Source organism: Triticum aestivum, chromosome 7B, assembly GCF_018294505.1.
Source record: "Triticum aestivum cultivar Chinese Spring chromosome 7B, IWGSC CS RefSeq v2.1, whole genome shotgun sequence".
Lineage (NCBI taxonomy): Eukaryota > Viridiplantae > Streptophyta > Magnoliopsida > Poales > Poaceae > Triticum > Triticum aestivum.
Window position 1 is genome coordinate 2,893,547 of NC_057813.1, and position 19,218 is coordinate 2,912,764.

At 41.7% G+C, this 19,218-nt stretch overlaps 2 protein-coding genes across 2 annotated transcripts; one reads left to right on the forward strand and one right to left on the reverse strand.

Moving 5' to 3' along the window:
- Positions 1 to 1,223: 1,223 nt before the first annotated feature.
- LOC123158699 (probable indole-3-pyruvate monooxygenase YUCCA10) lies at positions 1,224 to 2,877 on the reverse strand. Its single transcript, XM_044576593.1, has 4 exons — positions 2,266 to 2,877; positions 1,710 to 1,943; positions 1,500 to 1,622; positions 1,224 to 1,403 (listed from the first exon to the last, which is right to left on the reverse strand). The coding sequence occupies exons 1-4, from the start codon at positions 2,875 to 2,877 to the stop codon at positions 1,224 to 1,226; spliced, it is 1,149 nt and encodes a 382-aa protein (XP_044432528.1).
- Positions 2,878 to 6,925: 4,048 nt separating this feature from the next.
- Positions 6,926 to 12,655, forward strand: LOC123160106 (uncharacterized). Its single transcript, XM_044577926.1, has 9 exons — positions 6,926 to 9,816; positions 9,944 to 11,042; positions 11,144 to 11,239; positions 11,378 to 11,416; positions 11,519 to 11,603; positions 11,824 to 11,843; positions 11,920 to 11,979; positions 12,066 to 12,126; positions 12,226 to 12,655. The coding sequence occupies exons 2-9, from the start codon at positions 11,040 to 11,042 to the stop codon at positions 12,240 to 12,242; spliced, it is 381 nt and encodes a 126-aa protein (XP_044433861.1). The 5' UTR covers positions 6,926 to 9,816; positions 9,944 to 11,039; the 3' UTR covers positions 12,243 to 12,655.
- The last annotated feature ends 6,563 nt before the right edge of the window (positions 12,656 to 19,218 follow it).

Genomic DNA, 19,218 nt, shown 5'->3' on the forward strand with positions numbered 1-19,218 from the left:
ATTACTACTATACAATTTGTACTACTACCGGACAGCCGGGCTACGAATACAGGCATAAACAGAATAGTGGGTAATAATAGAAAGAGATAAATGTACATACCTTTTTTTGTTTGTGAGACATTTAGGCTCCTCTTGCGGCACTCATCGACGACTAATTCTAGCAATTCCATTTGCACATTGATAAATGGTAGCTATAATCGACAAAATCTGGGTGCCATGCCTATGATAACAAAGCGCAAACTAAGGCATACTTCATTCTCCTTGCCTCTGCAGAAAGGGAAGAAATGCCAGAGAATGCCTAAACTCTAAAGGAAGTGGCGAAGCAACTGCTGAAGGTGGTTCTAAGAAGGTAATTATGTTTGTGCTCAGTGGTAGAAAAAACTGGAAATTAGTTTTCACTAATTAATATGGAATGAAATCCTGTCCTGGCTTGAAGATTGGTGCTGAATCATGTACATATCAAGCAAATATTGGGAGACCTTGTTATCATTCATTTCAATTACCATCATATTTCTAGAAATCGTCAATTTGATATTCATTTGACAATTAATAAATAAAACTTGGAAGCTACTACAACTACTCGTGTGTGTTTGACATGAAAAAATGAACAACTTTGACTTGATTATCTTTTGCACCATTTTCTGTTCATGATTTGGGATTGTATTAGTTGCACTTAATCCCTTGTTGTTAAACATCATGTTCAAGCGGATGAATTTTGCATGTGTAAATTCAAGTAAATAAAATATTGGAGGTAACTATTCAACAAAAATTACAAAGCTCTTTGCACCATGTGAGCATAAAGCCCTTGATTATATTATAAAAGTAATGCTTACTCCCTGGCACATATGAACCTTGAAATAAACAAAAAATTAGTTCTATCAAAGATAGATAGACAAGTGGCAGTGGATAGATTTCTCAAAGAATCAATGGTCTAGCACACTAGCCCTGGTAAACTACATGTAAAAGATAAAAAAATCGAGAAAATGCAAAAGACTTTTGCGTTTCATTGCATTGATAGGATGGGGAAAAGTTACAGTCCTCCTTGGAGGTTAATTTTGTAGTGCATCATACAACTGAGTGGACATCCCAGGATTGGTGCAGAACAACCCGCAAGCCTTGTGCCCCAGCCCTAGCCCAGCATCGGATCTCATCCTTGATCTTGTTGAGGAGCCCATCAATGGAAGGCATCGAGTTGTAGCAGACACATTCACTGATTTGGTAATTTAGCCGGACATAGTGCCTATCACTGATTTGATGTCACTGGCGATATTCTTGGCATCTGCTGCAATACCAGCAAATCCTCTCCTTCCTAACCCAACACAGTAGAGCCCATTTTCACCTTTCCAATGATTCAGATATTCTTTGATGGGCAACCCATTGCCATTTAACATGTTCTCACCATTCTGGGATAAAAAAACAACATGGAGCTTGTTAGCAGATTTAACAATTGTTGCACCAAGAAAACAAACTCAGACATACTCAAATATTGATGTTGTTACCTTGAGCCATATATTTGCCGTGCTTTTATATCCAGTTGCAAACACAATCGCATCAAATGATATCTTTTTACTGCACTGAAATTCAACTATATCGCCCATGATCTTACTAATGCTCCCTTGTACCTGAAGGAGATGAATAGAATATTGATAACTTGGCATATGAAGACAACATCTGTTATGAAATTTATGTCATGTCAAGGATATACTTACTTTGATAATACCTTTTTTGATTAACCCAACAGTGCCAACATCAATAACAGCGGATCGGCCGGTTTCTGACTTAAGAATCATTGGACCCATTTTTGGCCTTCTGATGCCATACCTCGATAGGTCTACAAATATTAAATTCGCCGCCATCACAAGGAGACTATCCACTAGATTCAGTGGAAGACGATGAGCAAGTGTCATCCCCAACCGGATTAATTCCTTTGTCATTACATGAATCTACAACCACAAAACATGTCACATATCTTTTGAAGCCTGCATCATAAAATAAAATTCCATAGAATCATCTTCTTTCAAGAGTTATTTTTTCGGTGTAGTTCATCTAATTGTTTAGTTGTTTGTGCATGTTATAAAACAGTCTATCGCTCTATACCATGAAATACTTTCTAGTAATAACTCCGAAAAATTGCATCCTTCTAGTGGAGACTATAATAAGAAATTGCCATGTACCCACTGAAAATATATAGCGTTCGTAGGGTGGGGGTGGGGAGATCCCCTAGTGTTTCCAGGTCAAAAAATAATATATAGTGTGTGTACATACCGGGCTTCGTATAATGATTGAAGTATTGGCACCATGAGCCACAAGGTCATAAGCAATTTCCATTCCAGAGTTGCCAGATCCAACGACCAATACATTCATGCCAAAGTAGCTCTTTCCTGACTTGTAGCTTGAGGAGTGGATGACATCACCCGGGAAACTTTGCAGTCCGGGGATCATGGGAATATTCTCTGCACTATTCTCACCACTTGCCACAACAAGAAACTTTGCTGTGAACCCGACTATTGTGCTTTTTGCCATGTCATGTGCCATGATGGACCAACATTTTTCTTCATTGTCAAATGTGGATGACTCCAAACTAGTGAGATACTTGGGTTGAATGTTGAAACGCTCAACACAATCATCCAAGTACTTCACAAATAAGGTTTTTGGTATGTATGTTGGCGCATTTAGTGGGTATGACATGTGTGGCAACTCACAGAACTCCTTTGCAAGATGTAGCTTGAGGCGATCGTAGGCGCGGTTGCGCCAAAGCGACGCGCTACAACTTTCACGCTCGACAATGACATAGGGAATTGAGAATTGGCTAAGGCATGCTGCTGTTGCAAGGCCTGCTGGCCCAGCGCCAACAATCAACACTATAACATTCTCCATTTCGAAGAGAAGAGTTGACAGAGTTGTGGGATGGGTGCAATTGTAGGCTGGAGTGTTTGCTTGTTTGCTTGATGAATCTTTGGATGCATATGTGGGCATATATATACTGGTATGTTTCATGTGTCAATCTATTTAGAATGAGGAATGAAAAAGGTAAAGATTTATTGACGCCTTATCCTGGTGTGTACTAGTATTCCATCTAAATATTGAACCGTTGGTGTGAAAGCATGTCCTGATACATTATAGGGGATACAAAATAGGCAGGAAATGCACTCTTAATCGATTGATTTTTTGGGAAACTTATCAACCGGCTTTGGATATGTTTAGACTAAAATCTCTTTAGAATTTCTTTCCATTCGTGTTGTCATCAATGAAAGTTTATATATGATAGGGATATGTTCAGTATATACTCTGTCCGTCCCGAATTACTTGTCGCATAATTGGATGTATCTAGACGTATTTTTAGTTCTAGATACATCCATTTTCAGGACATAATTCGGGACGGGGGAGTACTTGTATGCTAATTAAGATTCAAGGAAGATTGTTAGTGTTTTTTTCTTTTATGTGTATTATGCAAGCATTTCTTTCCTTTCCCTATACTTGTAGACTAACCCATCATGGCCAGTCAACCTTCCTTCCGTATGGAGATGGACTCTGCAGGTGTCTTTTGGGCTGTCGACGCCAATGTACTGATCGAGCATGGATGGCCTTACACTATGGTGGTCGGGTTGCACTTGTACCATCTATCTTGTCGAGCATTGAAAAGTTTCCTCAAGTTGGCTATCTAGAAATTCCATCTACAGCAAGGCATGTTTTGAGCATAAGCTCCTCGGGTCGTCGTCGACACGGTAGATTTGTTCCACTTGTTCTTTTGTCAGCTGCTATTCGGCACGCCCTTTGTGCTGCCGTGAAAAAAGAGTTAGTTGTGGTTCTGCTACCTCATCTTGTTTTGAGATCTGGGTCCTGTTGGAACCTAGTTTATGTGTTGTTTCTCAACTCCTTTTGTTAAGTTATGCATCTTATACTTTCAAGTTCAACTTATATTGATAATTGAATCCTGCACCTGGCCATTTGTAGTTCTTCCATTTACAATCAGAATAGGCGATGCGCATGGCAGAAGAGCAATGTGTGGATAGTCATAATTCATCTGTTGCTTTCAACAAGAGCATGTTAAAAGAACAGGAACTGCGCTGGACATAGAAGCACAACTTCAACAAGAGCAAAATCCACAAGCGGCGGCAGTAAACGGAAAGAAAGTAAAGATGATGCAACAATGAATGGAAAATAAAGGTATTTCACCGACCGCTATCAGTTTGCAGTTTGCACACTGATTAATTTGTAACCACATCAGTTTGACACATTCAGCTGGTACTGATGGCATTCCACATATTCAGTTTAAACTGATGTATTTCTCAAGACATAGCCATCCAGGCAGCAACAACTTAAAACAAAAATTGCAGTAGAGCACCCTTGTTTCTGTCATATCCTTACATGAACAAGAACAGTACGAGCCAAGTAATAAGAAGGTTGTAAACCTGTACATGGGGAAATGTTAGGACATTGCAATTTCATCACGTAGATCTGGATCTGTCATGGGCAAGGCCATAACAATAGGTTCTGGTATTAGGATCAGTTGTGGAGCTAATATATTGTTGTGACATCAGCAATAGGTTGCTTACTACTCCCTCCAATCACGACAAGAATTATGGAATAGAGGGAGTAGTATATTAGGCACCTTGCATTCAAGCAACCATTTGAGTTGTCTCTTGCTCCTACCATGGCTTTGGGGCATCCTGAACCTTTTCTCGCCAAACAAGGAAAGAAAGCAGAGCCACCATCTACTCTATAGTAGCATCTTTCAAAGTACCACTGAACATAAGCTCAGTCAATGTCAGTTTATTAGGAGCTGATCTCACATGCCACTTTGCCGTTCACTTCGAGAACATCATCATTGGTGACGTATCTGAAAGAAATAAGATACCCCGATAAGAATTTGTGAAACACAAAAGGTTGGGAAATGAAGCAACAGACAAATTATTTAAATTCACACATGAAACAGGCAACATTGGCTTCCATGTAATCACCATACAACAACATTGCAATTTACAATGAGTATCTGTTAGATACATTTATAAGTTTCAAACGATAAAATAGTTGTGTCATCTGATTATTTTCATTAGGTCCCTGCACCGAAAGATCATAAATTTGTTCTCCTGCAAATATCCCTGCAAGGAATACTTCCTAAGAATCCACGATGTGCGGTACAGAACAACAAGGGCTTTGCTATCAGAAACATCAAAATGTTATATTACCTACTTCACTCAGTATTCCCTAACAAGAAAGTTCCCTTTGCAAGTTTCCAAGGAGCAAGCACTCCAAAGACTAACATAATTTTGGATGTGCTACCCCATCCTACGAAGAACTCATTCTTGAAAGCTAGAGCAGTTGAGAGCCACTTTGTTTTCTCATGGACTTCATTTTGGCTAATATTTCTTGCTTGGCATGGTCAGCTTGAGGCCTCGAGTCCCGTGAGCCGATCCGTGTCCCATGTTCTCTTGCTCATCGGCGGCCGCACTTTCACTCCACGTGGCTCAACTGGCCGCCAGACATGGGCACGGAAGGAAAGAATAAGGACTCGGAGTACGCGCGCCACCTTATATTTAGACTAAGTTTAGGTTTGATCGCTTTTATTTAATGAAGTAAGAAATGTAAAAAATTCATCCGGTTTAGATGAAAATCTTTCAATTTGCATGTATTTCATTCATATGTTTAAATACGGTTTGAAATATACGCATGCATGATTTTTTTTCATGGTAATACATGTCTCATTCATATCATAAAGATTAAAGTACAAGTCATGGAAGTATCGACATGACAAAACTGAAAAGATAGCAGAACATCTCTGAGCTTGACACCAATGCCTGTCATCTACCTCCAGCACCACCACAGCAGCCACTGAAGAAAAGAATGACTAATCACCTCCTCACCCGAGCTCGACGCGTCTCCATCACTGATATGCAACTTTGCAGACCTCCAAGGTGGCTCACCAAAAGTGCAACCCTTGTCGTTAAATGAATCAGACCGGGGCAACACCTCAGACACGCCATCGAGCTCTAGATCTGGCACCCCCCCATGACTAAGACGCGGAAGGAGGAAACCATACCTGCCATCGGCGAACCATGAACCCAGCACACGTTCCGTCTTGCAGATGTAGTCGATGTAGACAACAATCTACATCCGCCCCTGGACTACCTTTCAAACTCCACACCAATGGAGCAAACGTCGTGGCAACGACGGAGACCGAGGACACAGGTCCACCACGAGGATGCCATCGCCGCCACGCCATCCGTGCTTGAACAGACTAGTTTCAAATACATCCGCAACCATAGGACCGATGGCCTCGTCGGGAAAGGATCCGAAGAATCTATTTTCAGCGCCGTCGTCACCGCCGCCGAAGCCAAGACGATGAACAACCCAAAAAACTACTCCCTTCGTTCCAAAATATAAGAACGTTTTTAATACTAGCATAGTGTCAAAAACGTTCTTATATTCTGGGACAGAGGGAGTAGACCGCAAGGAAGTAAAAATGATCCACACGCGTGGAATCGCCGATCGCCCTCACCACTGACGACCGAGGTCGCCGGCGGAGGGGAGCCGCTAGAGGACGGCGCTAGAAGATTGGCCTCTCCTGGCAGCCGCTAGGGACGAGGGAAAAACGATCTTGGTTTATCCTGATTATTTGTTACCTCAGCGGGCATGGTTGGACGACGGACTCCATATCAATGTCAACGTCTGAGGATAGATATAGATACATATCCATTTTATGGTCACGTTTGAGACGGCCTAATATGGTATGGTATGCCGTGACCTGTATAAGAAACATTTTCTTTTTGAGAATAAAAAAAAACATTTCCAAGACACACACGGCGTAGATGGGCATATAAAAAATTCCAGATGGAAGCACCGCACAGCAGCCGGCCTCGCATTGACCCCTGCCCGCTCCGGATCCTTCCATCCAGCTCCACTTTCCTTTTATTTCCGCCGCCACTCCACGCCACGCGCACCTCGGCCAAGGACAAGGCTCCGGCTGCCACCACCGCCTCTGCCCCGGCTATAAAGCCGCGCCCTTTGGCCGGCCCGCTCCTCCTCCTCCTCGCTTCGCCCAGGCCATGCCTTCCTCCTCCTCGCCGTGCACTGCCCTGTCCGCTCCTCCTCCTCTTCGTCCGGGCGGTGCCTCTCTCCTCCGACATCCCCGCCGGCTCCGACCGGTCCGCTGCTCCTCCACCCTTCGCCCGGGCCGTGCATATGTCCTCCTCGAGCCGGGTTTCATCTTGCTCGTCCTCCTCGATCGATTTGCCCGTTTAAAAGTGCGTCTGGATTTGATTTTGCTCGTCCTCGGTCAATTTGTCCGTTCAGAGTCGCGTCCGGATTTGATTTTGCTCGCCGTCGCCGGTTTAGATAGCTAGAGAATCCCGCCTGATTTGATTTTGCTCGTTCTCGCCGTCGTCTGTTTAGAACCGCGCCTGATTTGGTTCTGCTCGTGTTCAGTTCGTCAGTTTAGAGTCACTTCCGAGTTGATTTTGCGCGTCCCCGCCGTCGTCAGTTTAGAGTCGCTCGCTTCTGATTTGGTCCTGCTCGTCCTCGCCGTCGTCCGTTTTTTGCTCGTCCTAGCCGTTGCCCCGACGCGCCCGCGTGTTCTTGGTCCGTCTCGTCGAGGGTCTCCGCCTGGTTTGCGATTCAGAAATTTCTGCGTGTGCTTCTCTTGTCTGCGTTTCTTCGTGTTCGTGTCAGCGCGAGCGTTACAGGAACGGTCGGGTCTTGGTTCTGAAATTGGGTTGCGGCCGGAGATGGAGAGGCGGAGAGCGAATGTCAGTTCGTCGTGCTAGTTCAGATCAGTTTCGTCACCTCCTGCGTTTTTCTTGTTCGTCTGTTGTTTTCAGATCTCAAACGGCTAGTTTGTTCGTGTTGCTCCGTCGAGACGTGCCCTTGATAATCTGGTTCCTCTGTCGATTCTGATTGTACCAGCTAGCTTGTTTCAGTTTCGTCAGGCGTGTGTGCTCTCATCCTAGATGCAGGGGTCATTTGTTCTGATGGGTGTTACTGCTTCTGTTCTTTTCAATTGGTTACTTCCTATCAGGCTTTGCTTATGTTCCATATATGGTGATGTGTGTTCAGGGGTGCCATTTCGAGCAGACAGAGTAGAACTTTTTAAAAGAGTGCAATGGCTGCTGCTTGACTAATTGAACACCTGCTGCTGCTACTGTAGGACAAGGTTTCCTTCTTTTATTCCTCATGTTGCTATTTCCATTTTCATATAGGAGTACTAGATGAGGTGCTGCTAGTCTTCTAGATTGCATAGCATAACTCTAGAATTTTGTCATTGCACACCTCGGCATATGATTCTGCTATGAGCATAACTCCAGAGTTTATTTATCTATGAAAGCACACTCATCACATGTTTTTTATCAGTGCTGCTCACTTTAGTCATGTCCCTTTTGTTTGTCCTGTCAAATTTATGGAGCAAATTTTGTACTCACTCTAGTTAAAATATCAAGAACGCTGACTTCTGTATTTGTCGCTATGTAAGCCATGCACTTCGGGAAGCCTGGGCGTGATTAGGATTTGGATTGCATATAGATTTTATGCTATGTTTGTTTATAACCTGGTTGTGACCTAATATAGTGTAAATCTTCTATTTTTTTAATTTAGTTTATGTTCAACGCAAGTAGGTTTTGTTCGTAAGTGGTATTTCTTTTCTGTGTGTATGAACATTCACGCTGGCAATTTTTCTTATCATAATCATTTTCCATCAAAATACATTTCTACTGTTCTCTGTTCCCTTTTGAGGTTCACTCACTCAATTATGCATTAGATATGATATCAATTACTGCTGTCCAGTCACTGAAATAATGCTTTTCTTGATTTGTCTAGACTTTGTGACAAGAATAAGCATGTGTCTCTGTGCCTACAAACTTGTGGGTACTGGGTAGTGATGATGATTTAACTAGCTTCCTGTTTTCAGGAATGAAGATCTGAGTTACCCTCACCCCTCTACAGAAATCAGTTTACTCATTCAGTTTCTGGAACTTCTTTATAGCTTTCTGAGTTTACTTCGGCCTTGCATGTATTAGCTTTCTGTTTGTACCCTTATCTATGTCTGTTTCTTTGTGTGTTTCTTGTGTGCAAGCGATCCATTGTGTGTGTCTGACTGTGTGTGTGATGTGCCCCTATATATGTATGTTTCTTTGTCTGTTTCATGTGTGCAAGTGCTCCATTATCTGTGTGTGACTGTGTTTGACTGCTTGGATGGGGTGATTCTGATTGTGTTACTGCTTATACGGTCTGTCCAATTGGTTTCTTACTCATGCTTTGCTTGTGTTCCAATGTCGTCTCCCCATATATGGGGATGTGTTCAGGGATGCAAACCATTTAAGCCGTTTCGAGCAGGCAGGGATCCAGAGACGTGCGCTAGTCAGGCTTCTCTCCTGCTGATAGATGATGATAGGCTGAGCAGAAAAGTTTGACTCTTGTAACACTTACTTGCTTGGCTTCCACTCCTTTGTGTGGCCGATTTGGCATCCAATGCATCTCATGCCTATCTTATATATCTCACTCACTCATCACAGCATCCTTTTCCCTGTTTTTGTTCCTTTTTTTATTATCATAATAATCATGTATAGGGGCACATGCACCGGGCTGCCCTTTTTTTTATTATCATAATAATCATGTATACCGTGGTGTTTGACAATACATTTTTGTGATATCTATGTTTCGTTATGTCTTATGTGGATATCATATTCTTTTTTTGTATATTACTGTTGTCCATTCACTGGAATAATGCTTTTCTAAGTATTTCAGGTAGGATATAGACAAATGTCATATTTGCTCTTCCTTGTGTTGCTAAGGACACTGATGGGTGGGGTTTTGCTTACAGCGCAGGTATATTTATGTTTTTTACATTTTGTGATGCTAATGTCTGTAGTCCCAAAACGCTTATTTAGCCATGTTTTCCTTGTTCACTTCACAAGATTATGTATTCATGCTAATAGTATGTTGCTCTTTCCAGGACCGATAATTCTGATAGTATGCCAAGGACTGCTCAGGGTTCCTATTGCTTTCTCTTTTACCAACTAAGGTAATCGAATTTTGATCTTTGGCTTGCAAATTTATCACCTTATGGGAGAGAAAGGTTTGCATGTACATGAGCTCTGATTATCTACATATATACTTGTACTGTTTTGGATTTGTTGGACTACTATTCTACATGATGTTCTCCATGATACACTTGATCTGTTAATTTGAGTATTGTCCTGGTGAGTTCGTTCATCTTGTGACACAAAATACAATTTTGGTATGTGCAGACTCTGAAATTTGGTGATAAAGAAAAGGTACCTCCTAATTTGTTCTCTGTCTCTCTACACTTGTCTTTGTTTATATAACAGTAGTGGCCTCCTGGCTTGTAGTTGGGTAATGCAGAGAGAGGTTTGGAATTGAAGAACTAAAATAATGCAGAGTTGAAGGTTTTGAACGGGAAGCTTGAACAAATAGTTTACTTTTTCTCATGTCTTTGATTAGTCTCATCCTATCTATGTCTGTTTTTTGCGTGCAAGCACTCCATTCTGTCTGTGTGACTATGTGTGACCGTGTGTGACCTTGACTGTGTGTGTGACTGACTGCGTGTGTATTTCTTTGTCTGTTTCTTGTGTGCAAGCTCCATTGTGTGTATGTGTTGACTGTGACTGTGTATTGACTGCGACTGTGTGTATGTGTGTATGTATGTGTTGACTGTGACTGTGTATTGACTGCGACTGTCTGTATGTGTGTATGTGTGTGTTGACTGTGACTGTGTGTCATTGTGCAAGCACTCCATAACAACCTATTGGCACCTACCTCTGGATATTTCAATATAAGGTCATGGGCATGTCATTTTATGACCTACCTCTGTAGTTGGTAGTATCATTGCCCTTTGGACACTCTTCAATGCATTGCTGTATATTTTCCTGCCACAAGTATGATGTTTGTGCTCAGAATGATGTATATGTAGAATCCAGGGTGGATGGAGGTTTTCATGATGGCTAATTTGATTTGTTATGGTTCTGATGGTGTGCTTCTTGTGTTCGAACTGAAGCCGTGGATCACTCATCAACCTGGTCTGTGTTTGTATGGTAACCCCTCTCGAATTTAACTCATTTCAAGTTTGTACACAATATTCATGCATATGCAAGGGTGGTGAGCTCACATATTGTGTCAGTATCTACCTACGCAGCTTAATTATTTCCGGATAGGACAGAGGTGCAATGTTTACATCCATGACAGAAGGTTCTTTAGCACTGAACTCATCAAAGATCCTTGGACTCAAGAGGTTTGTCATTGCACTCCAGACTTTGCTCGAGAAAAAAAAGATTATGCACATTTTATAGTTATATTTATTATGATATTTTTTCTACAAGAAGATGACCAAATTAGTGACCTTATGGACTGACAAAATGGTCTATTGCAGGTCACTACCTGGACGTATAGGCAAGCAATGTCGGGAGAGGTATTCTTTTGATTGTTTTATTTGTATATATGGTTTGCTGATATCCATTTTCCCCCTATGTGCAAGACAAATGGGGGATGTTTGTCTATTGATGCATTGCAGGTCAGCTACCAGAACTTCTTGCTGCTTATCCTGGATGTTTCCGAACATGCTCCCAAACATGTTCAATTTATCCGCCCTAGGACAGGTGACTACTGTGCTCCTTTTATGATTCTGTGTAGCTAGTACTCAAATCATGGATAGTCCATTCTGTCATCATAACGCGACCAGATTCACTCTGATTTGCAGTTTATTTGATGATGGCAGAATGAACCCACCTGTGATCTATTACACTTCTTTATTATTCAATGTTTTGTTATTACTTGCTAATTCTTTCTTCCCTTTGCATCGATCCACTTGCTATGCAGCCACTGCCATGACACAGCGGGTATGCTCGATTTTTTGTTTTGCGCTTGAGATTTTTCTTGTTCTGTGATGCATATGACTGACCACTCTTTTCTTAGGTTACTCGGCATGCTCGGCGTGTTTACTTTGGTGGACTTACTCCGATCGCTAATGAACAGGTAATTGCCTTGAGTAACTTGTTATTTCTTGGCGTCTCTTTCTCTATTTGTAGTCCGTGCTAACTATTTTGTTCTTCTTTCTTCAGACAGTTGCTCTATTATTCAATCAAGTTACGGCTGCTATCGGGGGAAATGCATTTGGTCTAGGTGATGCAGTTGTTAATATGAAGCTGATTTTTGAATTCATTCAAGACATCTTAGTTGTTAATATGAAGCTGATTTTTCAATTCATTCAAAACATCTTAGGTGGCATAATCATCTGAATCCAAACATATGGAACGATGCTTGGACTACTGAGGAGGAACATGCACTGATTAATGCCATCAGGTATATGGGAATAAATGAGCAGAAATAGCGAAAGTTATTCCTGGAAGGTACTGCATGCCAAACAACTTACATCATGGGTCTTGCTTGTAGTATTAGCTTTCTGTTTGTGCCCTTTCTATCTCTTGTGTGTGTGACTAACTGTGTGTGACTGTGTGACTGACTCTGTGTGACTGTTACTGTGTGTGTGTGACTGAATCCGTGTGTGACTGTGACTATGTGTGACCGACTGTGTGTGTGTGTGTGTTTGAATTAATATTGCATTTGCTTGATGGTGTGTGTTGTATGCTTTGCTTGATGGTGTGTCCTGAATGCTTTGCTTGAATGATTGATGTTGTATGTTTTGTTTGTTGTGGTGTAACACTGCCTTTGCCGGTCCCAAGCCCGGATGTGAAAATGTGGAGGGAGCTGCATTGATATTGCATTTGCTTGTTTGTGTGTCCTGTATACTTTGCTTGAAATGATTGATGTTGTTGTATAATTTGTGTTTTGTATTGTTGTGGTTTAACACTGCCTTTGCCGGTCCCAAGATCGGATGTGAAAATATGGAGGGAGCTGCAGTTACCTCTTTGTATTGTTTGCATTACCTTCTGTGTATTTTTTGCATTACACACAATTTGCATTACCTTCTTTGTGGTTACTGTCCTGATTGAAATAGTGGATCTTCACATAATGTGATAGCATGTGATAAAGCTTTGAGATGCATCCTTCCTTGCTATGAAAAATCTAGGCATGTCAGGAACTTCGTGATTCCTTTCTCAAGCTGTATGAGGTCAGTGTTTTTTTTTGCAAATAATATGAGGTCAGTGTTTACTTACGATAATACCAAAGGGAAGCGAATGTTCGATTGTTCTGGGTGGTGTATGGCTTCCCTAGAAAAGAAAATGCAGTGCTATCTGTTCGGCTGTATACAAATTTTTCCGACCATAGAATTCATCTCGTCTCCTAAATTAATCCTACTGGTTTTAAATTTTGTCAGTGTGGATGTTCTTTTTTTTGCTAATATATATTGTCAAGTAAAAACGTCAGTTGTTTGTCCCAAGCAACTGGGTGCTGCTAGCTAGGCAAGTTGAGTGAGTAATGTCCTGGACACTGTAGAACTGACGTTAGTTCTATACTGATCTTGTGTGAACGCGCTCTACGCCCTTGAATGCATCGCACGGATCTTGGTGTGAGGATCGCCATGTGAGGCGCAGAAATTGTTTGCGCTAACTGTTGGCTGAGCGAACATTCCCTATATCCCTCTCCCTCGCTCCACTAACGCCAGTCCCCCATCTTTTCCTAACCTGTCTCGCCACTCCGCCCCGCAGGTGATTCAGTATGGTTTCTTTGTCTCCGCTGGCAATTCGAGTGTCTTCGACTGCTCGGAGTCAAGTTCTTCATTGGCTCCAGCATTGGGCTAAGGCGTACACTGCTCCGCCACCACCGCTTTGTTTTCTGTAGGGTTCATCACCATGGGGCTCGATGGATGTTGAGCGGTTGACATGGCGGCGACGACATTTTTTGTCGATAGCCGAAGGTTTGTCGACACGACGTCGCAATTGCAGTCATTGCGGTGGTGATTTGCGGTGTCAGGGTAGAGTTCCCAAGATGTTGGAGTTGTCGCGATGGGGAGGGCCGTAGTGTGCTTGGGATTAAGTACGGCGAGCGTCGTGGCCACGACCGCAATAGGGCCATGGGCATTGGCGTTCGATTTTTGCGATTTTGTTGGGGTTGTGAGGAGTTTCGTTTTTACAATTTTCTTTGTTTCTTAAATTCTTTTCCAGGCCGCAGCCCAACCACTTATGTTTCTAATTTTTTTTTCCTGCTTCCCTTCCATTCTCATGGTCCTGCAGCCCAACCACCTAAGCGAGCGACTGTTTTCCTTCTCTTCCTCTGCCTTTGTACGCTCTCACTTACTCCCTCCGTCCTAAAATTCTTGTCTTAAATTTGTCTAAATACGGATGTATCTAGTTAAGTTTTAGTGTTAGATACATCCATATCTAGACAAACCTAAGATAAGAATTTTGGGACGGAGGAAGTACATTGCAGGGGCTATATCTCGCTTATAGTGAGTCTTCCTTCGGTCTCACCTAAAGCGCGTCTATAGTTTCGGGCCGGCCCATTCACACTAAAATAAATACACAGAAAAAAGGATCACGCAGGAATCAATCCCACGATGTCCTAGCTGCAGCGTTGCACTGCTAGCAAATGGTCACGACCTTCTTTAAAGAAAAAAGCAAATGTTGACCATGTATTAAAAAACATTTAAATTTATCTCAGGGTATTTATGAAATACATCTTCAACCATTTGAAATACATCGGTATCAATTTTTAAATGCTTGATTAACATTTTATAAATACCCCAAAACATTTTTTAATAGGTCAACGTTTTTTATGTACACATTTTACACTTTTTTTTCAAATCCTTGATTAAATTTTTTGAAATATAAGTTTAACATTTTTCAATACATGGTCAACACTTTAACTACATACATTTAATATTTGTACAAATGCTTGATTAATATTTTTTGAATATATGGTCAATATTTTTTCTGTACACATTAATGTTTTTCATATGCTTGATTAAAAATTTGCAAAGACAAGTTTAAATGTTTTTTAATACATGGTCAACATTTTGGTATACACATTTAACAATTTCTAAATGCTTGTCTAACATTTTTAAATAGTTGTTTTTCAAAAATTTCAAATGCTTGGATTAATATTTTTTAAAATACATGATCAATTTTTGTACACATGTTATATTTTTTGTATACATTAGAAACTTTTTCTCTATGTACATTTAACATTTTTCAAATGCTTGCTTAGCATTTTTTAATGTTTTATGTAAAATATTTTGTAATATATTTATTTAGAATATTCGTAAGTACATACATTCTCGTTTTTCATTGATTTTCTTTTGTTTCATCTCAGGTTCTCATTGGTTTTCTATACACATTTTCGGTATATATCTAATAAACTTTATTCTAATATATATGTTTAATATTTTTCATCTACAAGATTAAGATTTATTGAATACATGGTCAACGTTTTTTTTCAAATATACAGTTAACATTTTTTAAATGCTTGATTAGCATTTTATAAATACCCCATAACACTAGAAGCGGTAAAAGTTCGCCGGCGGCGAGGAAGGGTAGGGGAAGGTCTCAGAGAGCTAGCAGAGAGGAGAGAAGCTAGGAGAAGGCAGCGAGAGGAGTAAGAGGAGCCTATGGCTCAGGATATTTGATTTCAAATTCTCGATGCCTATCCACAGTGACACGCCTCGCTTATATACTCGCGAGTGACAACCGCACACACACGGCCCACGGCCCACCCATTACAAGGCTCACGGCCCGTCACACACACATTCGAATTTAAACGCTCCTGCGATGACTTTACGCTTTCACCGCGCCTTCTTTCTGTCTTCCTTGTCGTGCCCGCACCTTCGCCACTTCCAGACTACTGACAATATCTCCCCCTGAAGAACTAGCTTGTCCCCAAGCTGGTGCCACTGGATAGCGATCCTTGAGCACCTGATAGTCTTCCCAAGTAGCCGAAGACGCAGGAATTGTTGTCCACTTAACTAAGATCTGAAGATGTGAAGCGTTCCCTTTTTTGACCAGGCGGCGATCTAAGATTTCTTCCGGTTGCACACCAGGCAGTGATAAATCGAGCGGCACAGGTAGTGTAGTGAACACTGGAGTATGATCCGGTACATGAGCTTTGAGCTGGGACACATGGAAAACCGGGTGAACCATACTGCCTCGCGGCAGCTCCAACCTATATGCTGCATTTCCAATTTTCTCCAGAATCTTGAAGGGTCCGAAATATTGGAGAGCCAGTTTTGGACATGGACGATTAACCACAGACGACTGAGCATATGGTTGTAGCCGCAGGTACATTGTTTCTCCCACCACAAACTGATGATCAGACCTTTTTCTGTCAGCAAACTGCTTATACTTGCATTGAGCTCTTGCTAAATGATCCTTGAGCAACGCTGTGTGTTCATTCTGAGAGGCTAACCAAGTCTGCACATCCGGATTCATGGAAACAGACTGACCTGCCAACTGTCCTACATTCGGATCTTGACCATATAATGCTTTGTAGGGAGTGCAACCCAAAGAAGAATGATAAGTAGAATTATACCAAAACTCTGCCTAAGGAAGCCAGGCCGCCCATTTAGCCGGAGAAGCATGAATTGCATAGCGTAAGTACATTTCTAAACACTGGTTCACATGCTCTGTTTGACCATCCGTTTGTGGGTGATATGATGTGCTCATCTGAAGTTCGGTGCCCCAAACTCGAAACAATTCTTTCCAGAATGCACTTGTAAAGATCTTATCTCTATCAGAAACAATGGACAAGGGCAGTCCATGAAGTCTGACAATGTTATTGAGGAAGACCTTAGCTACTGATGTTGCTGTAAACGGATGTTTCAGAGGCAGAAAGTGACTTACTTTTGTGAAACGATCCACTACAACTAGTATAGCACTAAACCCCTCTGATTTAGGTAATCCTTCAATGAAGTCCATACTAATGGCTTGCCATGGTCGATCTAGTAAAGGAAGAGGTTGTAACAACCCAGGTGTTTTGCACATCTCATGTTTAGCCTGTTGATAAGTACTGCACTGTTTCACAAAGTTTTCCACATCTGTCTTCATACCCATCCAACTAAACAATTGCTTCACTCCGTAATAAGTAGGAAGTATCCCAGAGTGGCCTCCCACTGGTGATGAGTGGAAAGCCTGAATGATCTTTGTTTGCAGACCTATATTTGCTCCAATCCAAATTTTGTCCTCATGCTTAATCATCCCCTCTTGCAAGTAAAACCCAGGACAAGCCTTGTTATCCACTGCTAGCTTCTATAACATCTGTTGAGCAGCAGGGTCCACTGTATAAGAGTTCAGCACTTCTTGTATCCAGACAGGCTTGCTTGTAGACACTGTTTGAATAGGAAACAAATGAGCTACTCTGGAAAGAGCATCTGCTGCAGTATTTTCCACTCCTTTTTTGTACTGGATGGTGAACTGCAGTCCTACCAGCTTTGTCATGGCCTTTCTCTGCAAATCTGAAGTGAGAAGCTGATCCCCTAGGTGACAGAGGCTCTGGTGGTCTGTTTTGATTACAAAAGGTGCTCTGGCCAAATAAGATCTCCACCTGTCTATTGCCATCATGATTGCCAGGAACTCTTTCTCATAAATGCACAGCTTCTGACTAGCTACTCCAAGTGCCCTGATATAGTAAGCAATAGGATGCCCCTCTTGAGAAAGAATAGCTCCCACTCCAGTATTACAAGCATCTGTCTCCACAGTGAAAGTTTTTGCAAAGTTTGGTAAAGCTAGAAAAGGAGGAGTGGCCATGGCCTGTTTCAACTGCTGAAAAGCTGCTTGAGCTGTGTCAGACCACTGAAAAGCTTGTTTTTTCAATAACACAGTGAGAGGTCTAGCCAACAGACCATAGTTCCTGACAAACTTTCTATAATACCCTGTTAACCCCAAAAATCCTCTCAACTCAGTCAATTAGTTGGTACAGGCCAGTGGATCATAGCTTCAATTTTTGCAGGATTAGTAGCCACTCCTTTGTCAGAAATAATGTGACCCAAATATTCCATGGATTGCGGAGCAAAAACACACTTGCTCTATTTCACATATAGCTGATTTTTTGCCAGAATTTCAAACACAGTCCTCAAGTGTTGAACATGATCTTCCAGAGTGAAGCTGAACACTAGGATGTCATCCATGAATACTAACACAAACTTTCTATTGGGCCCTGCCATAAACACATTCATATTACACTGGAATGTGCCTGGAGTAGTAGCCAGTCCAAAAGGGACCACTCTGAACTGGAACTGGCCATGGTGTATTTTAAATGCTGTCTTATGATCATCTTCTTCTTTCATTCGAATCTGATGATATCCAGCTCTTAAATCCAGTTTAGAGAACCACTTGGCACCTCCCAATTCATCCAGTAACTCATCAATCACTGGTAGAGGAAACTTGCTTTTAACAGTAATATCATTCAACTTTCTATAATCCACACAGAACCTCCAAGTGCCATCTTTCTTCTTTACTAGGAGAGCAGGAGAAGCAAAAGGGCTAATGCTTGGTGTAATCAAACCAGCTTTGAGCATTTCAGACACTTGTCTTTCTATTTCATCTTTCTGAAGTGGAGAATATCTGTATGGTCTGCAATTCACTGGAACAGCCCTAGGAATGAGATGAATTTCATGATCCAATGGCCTGTGAGGGGGCAATGTTTGAGGATCTTTGAATACAGTGTGATGCTGTTGCAATAACTCTTGTACAGCAGGAGGTACTGGAGTTTCAGGTGCCATCACAATTCTGTTCAACACAGCAGCTGCCCAAACCTCATTGCCTTTCTCCCATTTTCACAATTGTTCAACTGTTACTTCTGTGATCTCTACTGGTGTTGCAGGTAGCACACCCTGTAACTTCACCTCTTGTCCTGAATAATTGAACTGAATCCATTTTTCTGCCCAGTGACATTGCATCACTCCCCATTGTTCTAGCCAATCCATGCCCAAAATAATGTCATGTCCCCCAAGAGGCAGGACATGCATTGTATTTGTGAAGTTATGTCCTTGAATCCACCAGGTTAACTGTGAAACCTTTTCCGAACATTGCACCAGTTCTCCATTAGCTACCTTCACTTTCATAGGCCTATTTAGTGGCTCCCCAGTAACCTTTATCCTGCTGAGCAGTGCTTGATCCACAAACGTGTGGGTGCTCCCTGAGTCCACTAATATGAGCACCACCTGATTTCCCACTAAGGCTCTTAATTGTATGGTTTTTGGGTGAGTTGCACCTGACAAAGTAGTAACTGAAATAGTAGCACAGTCTGCTGTAGACTGCTCAACGAGATCATCCAAAAGAGCATCAGAAATTATCTTGTTCTGCACCACTGTTTCTGCTGTTT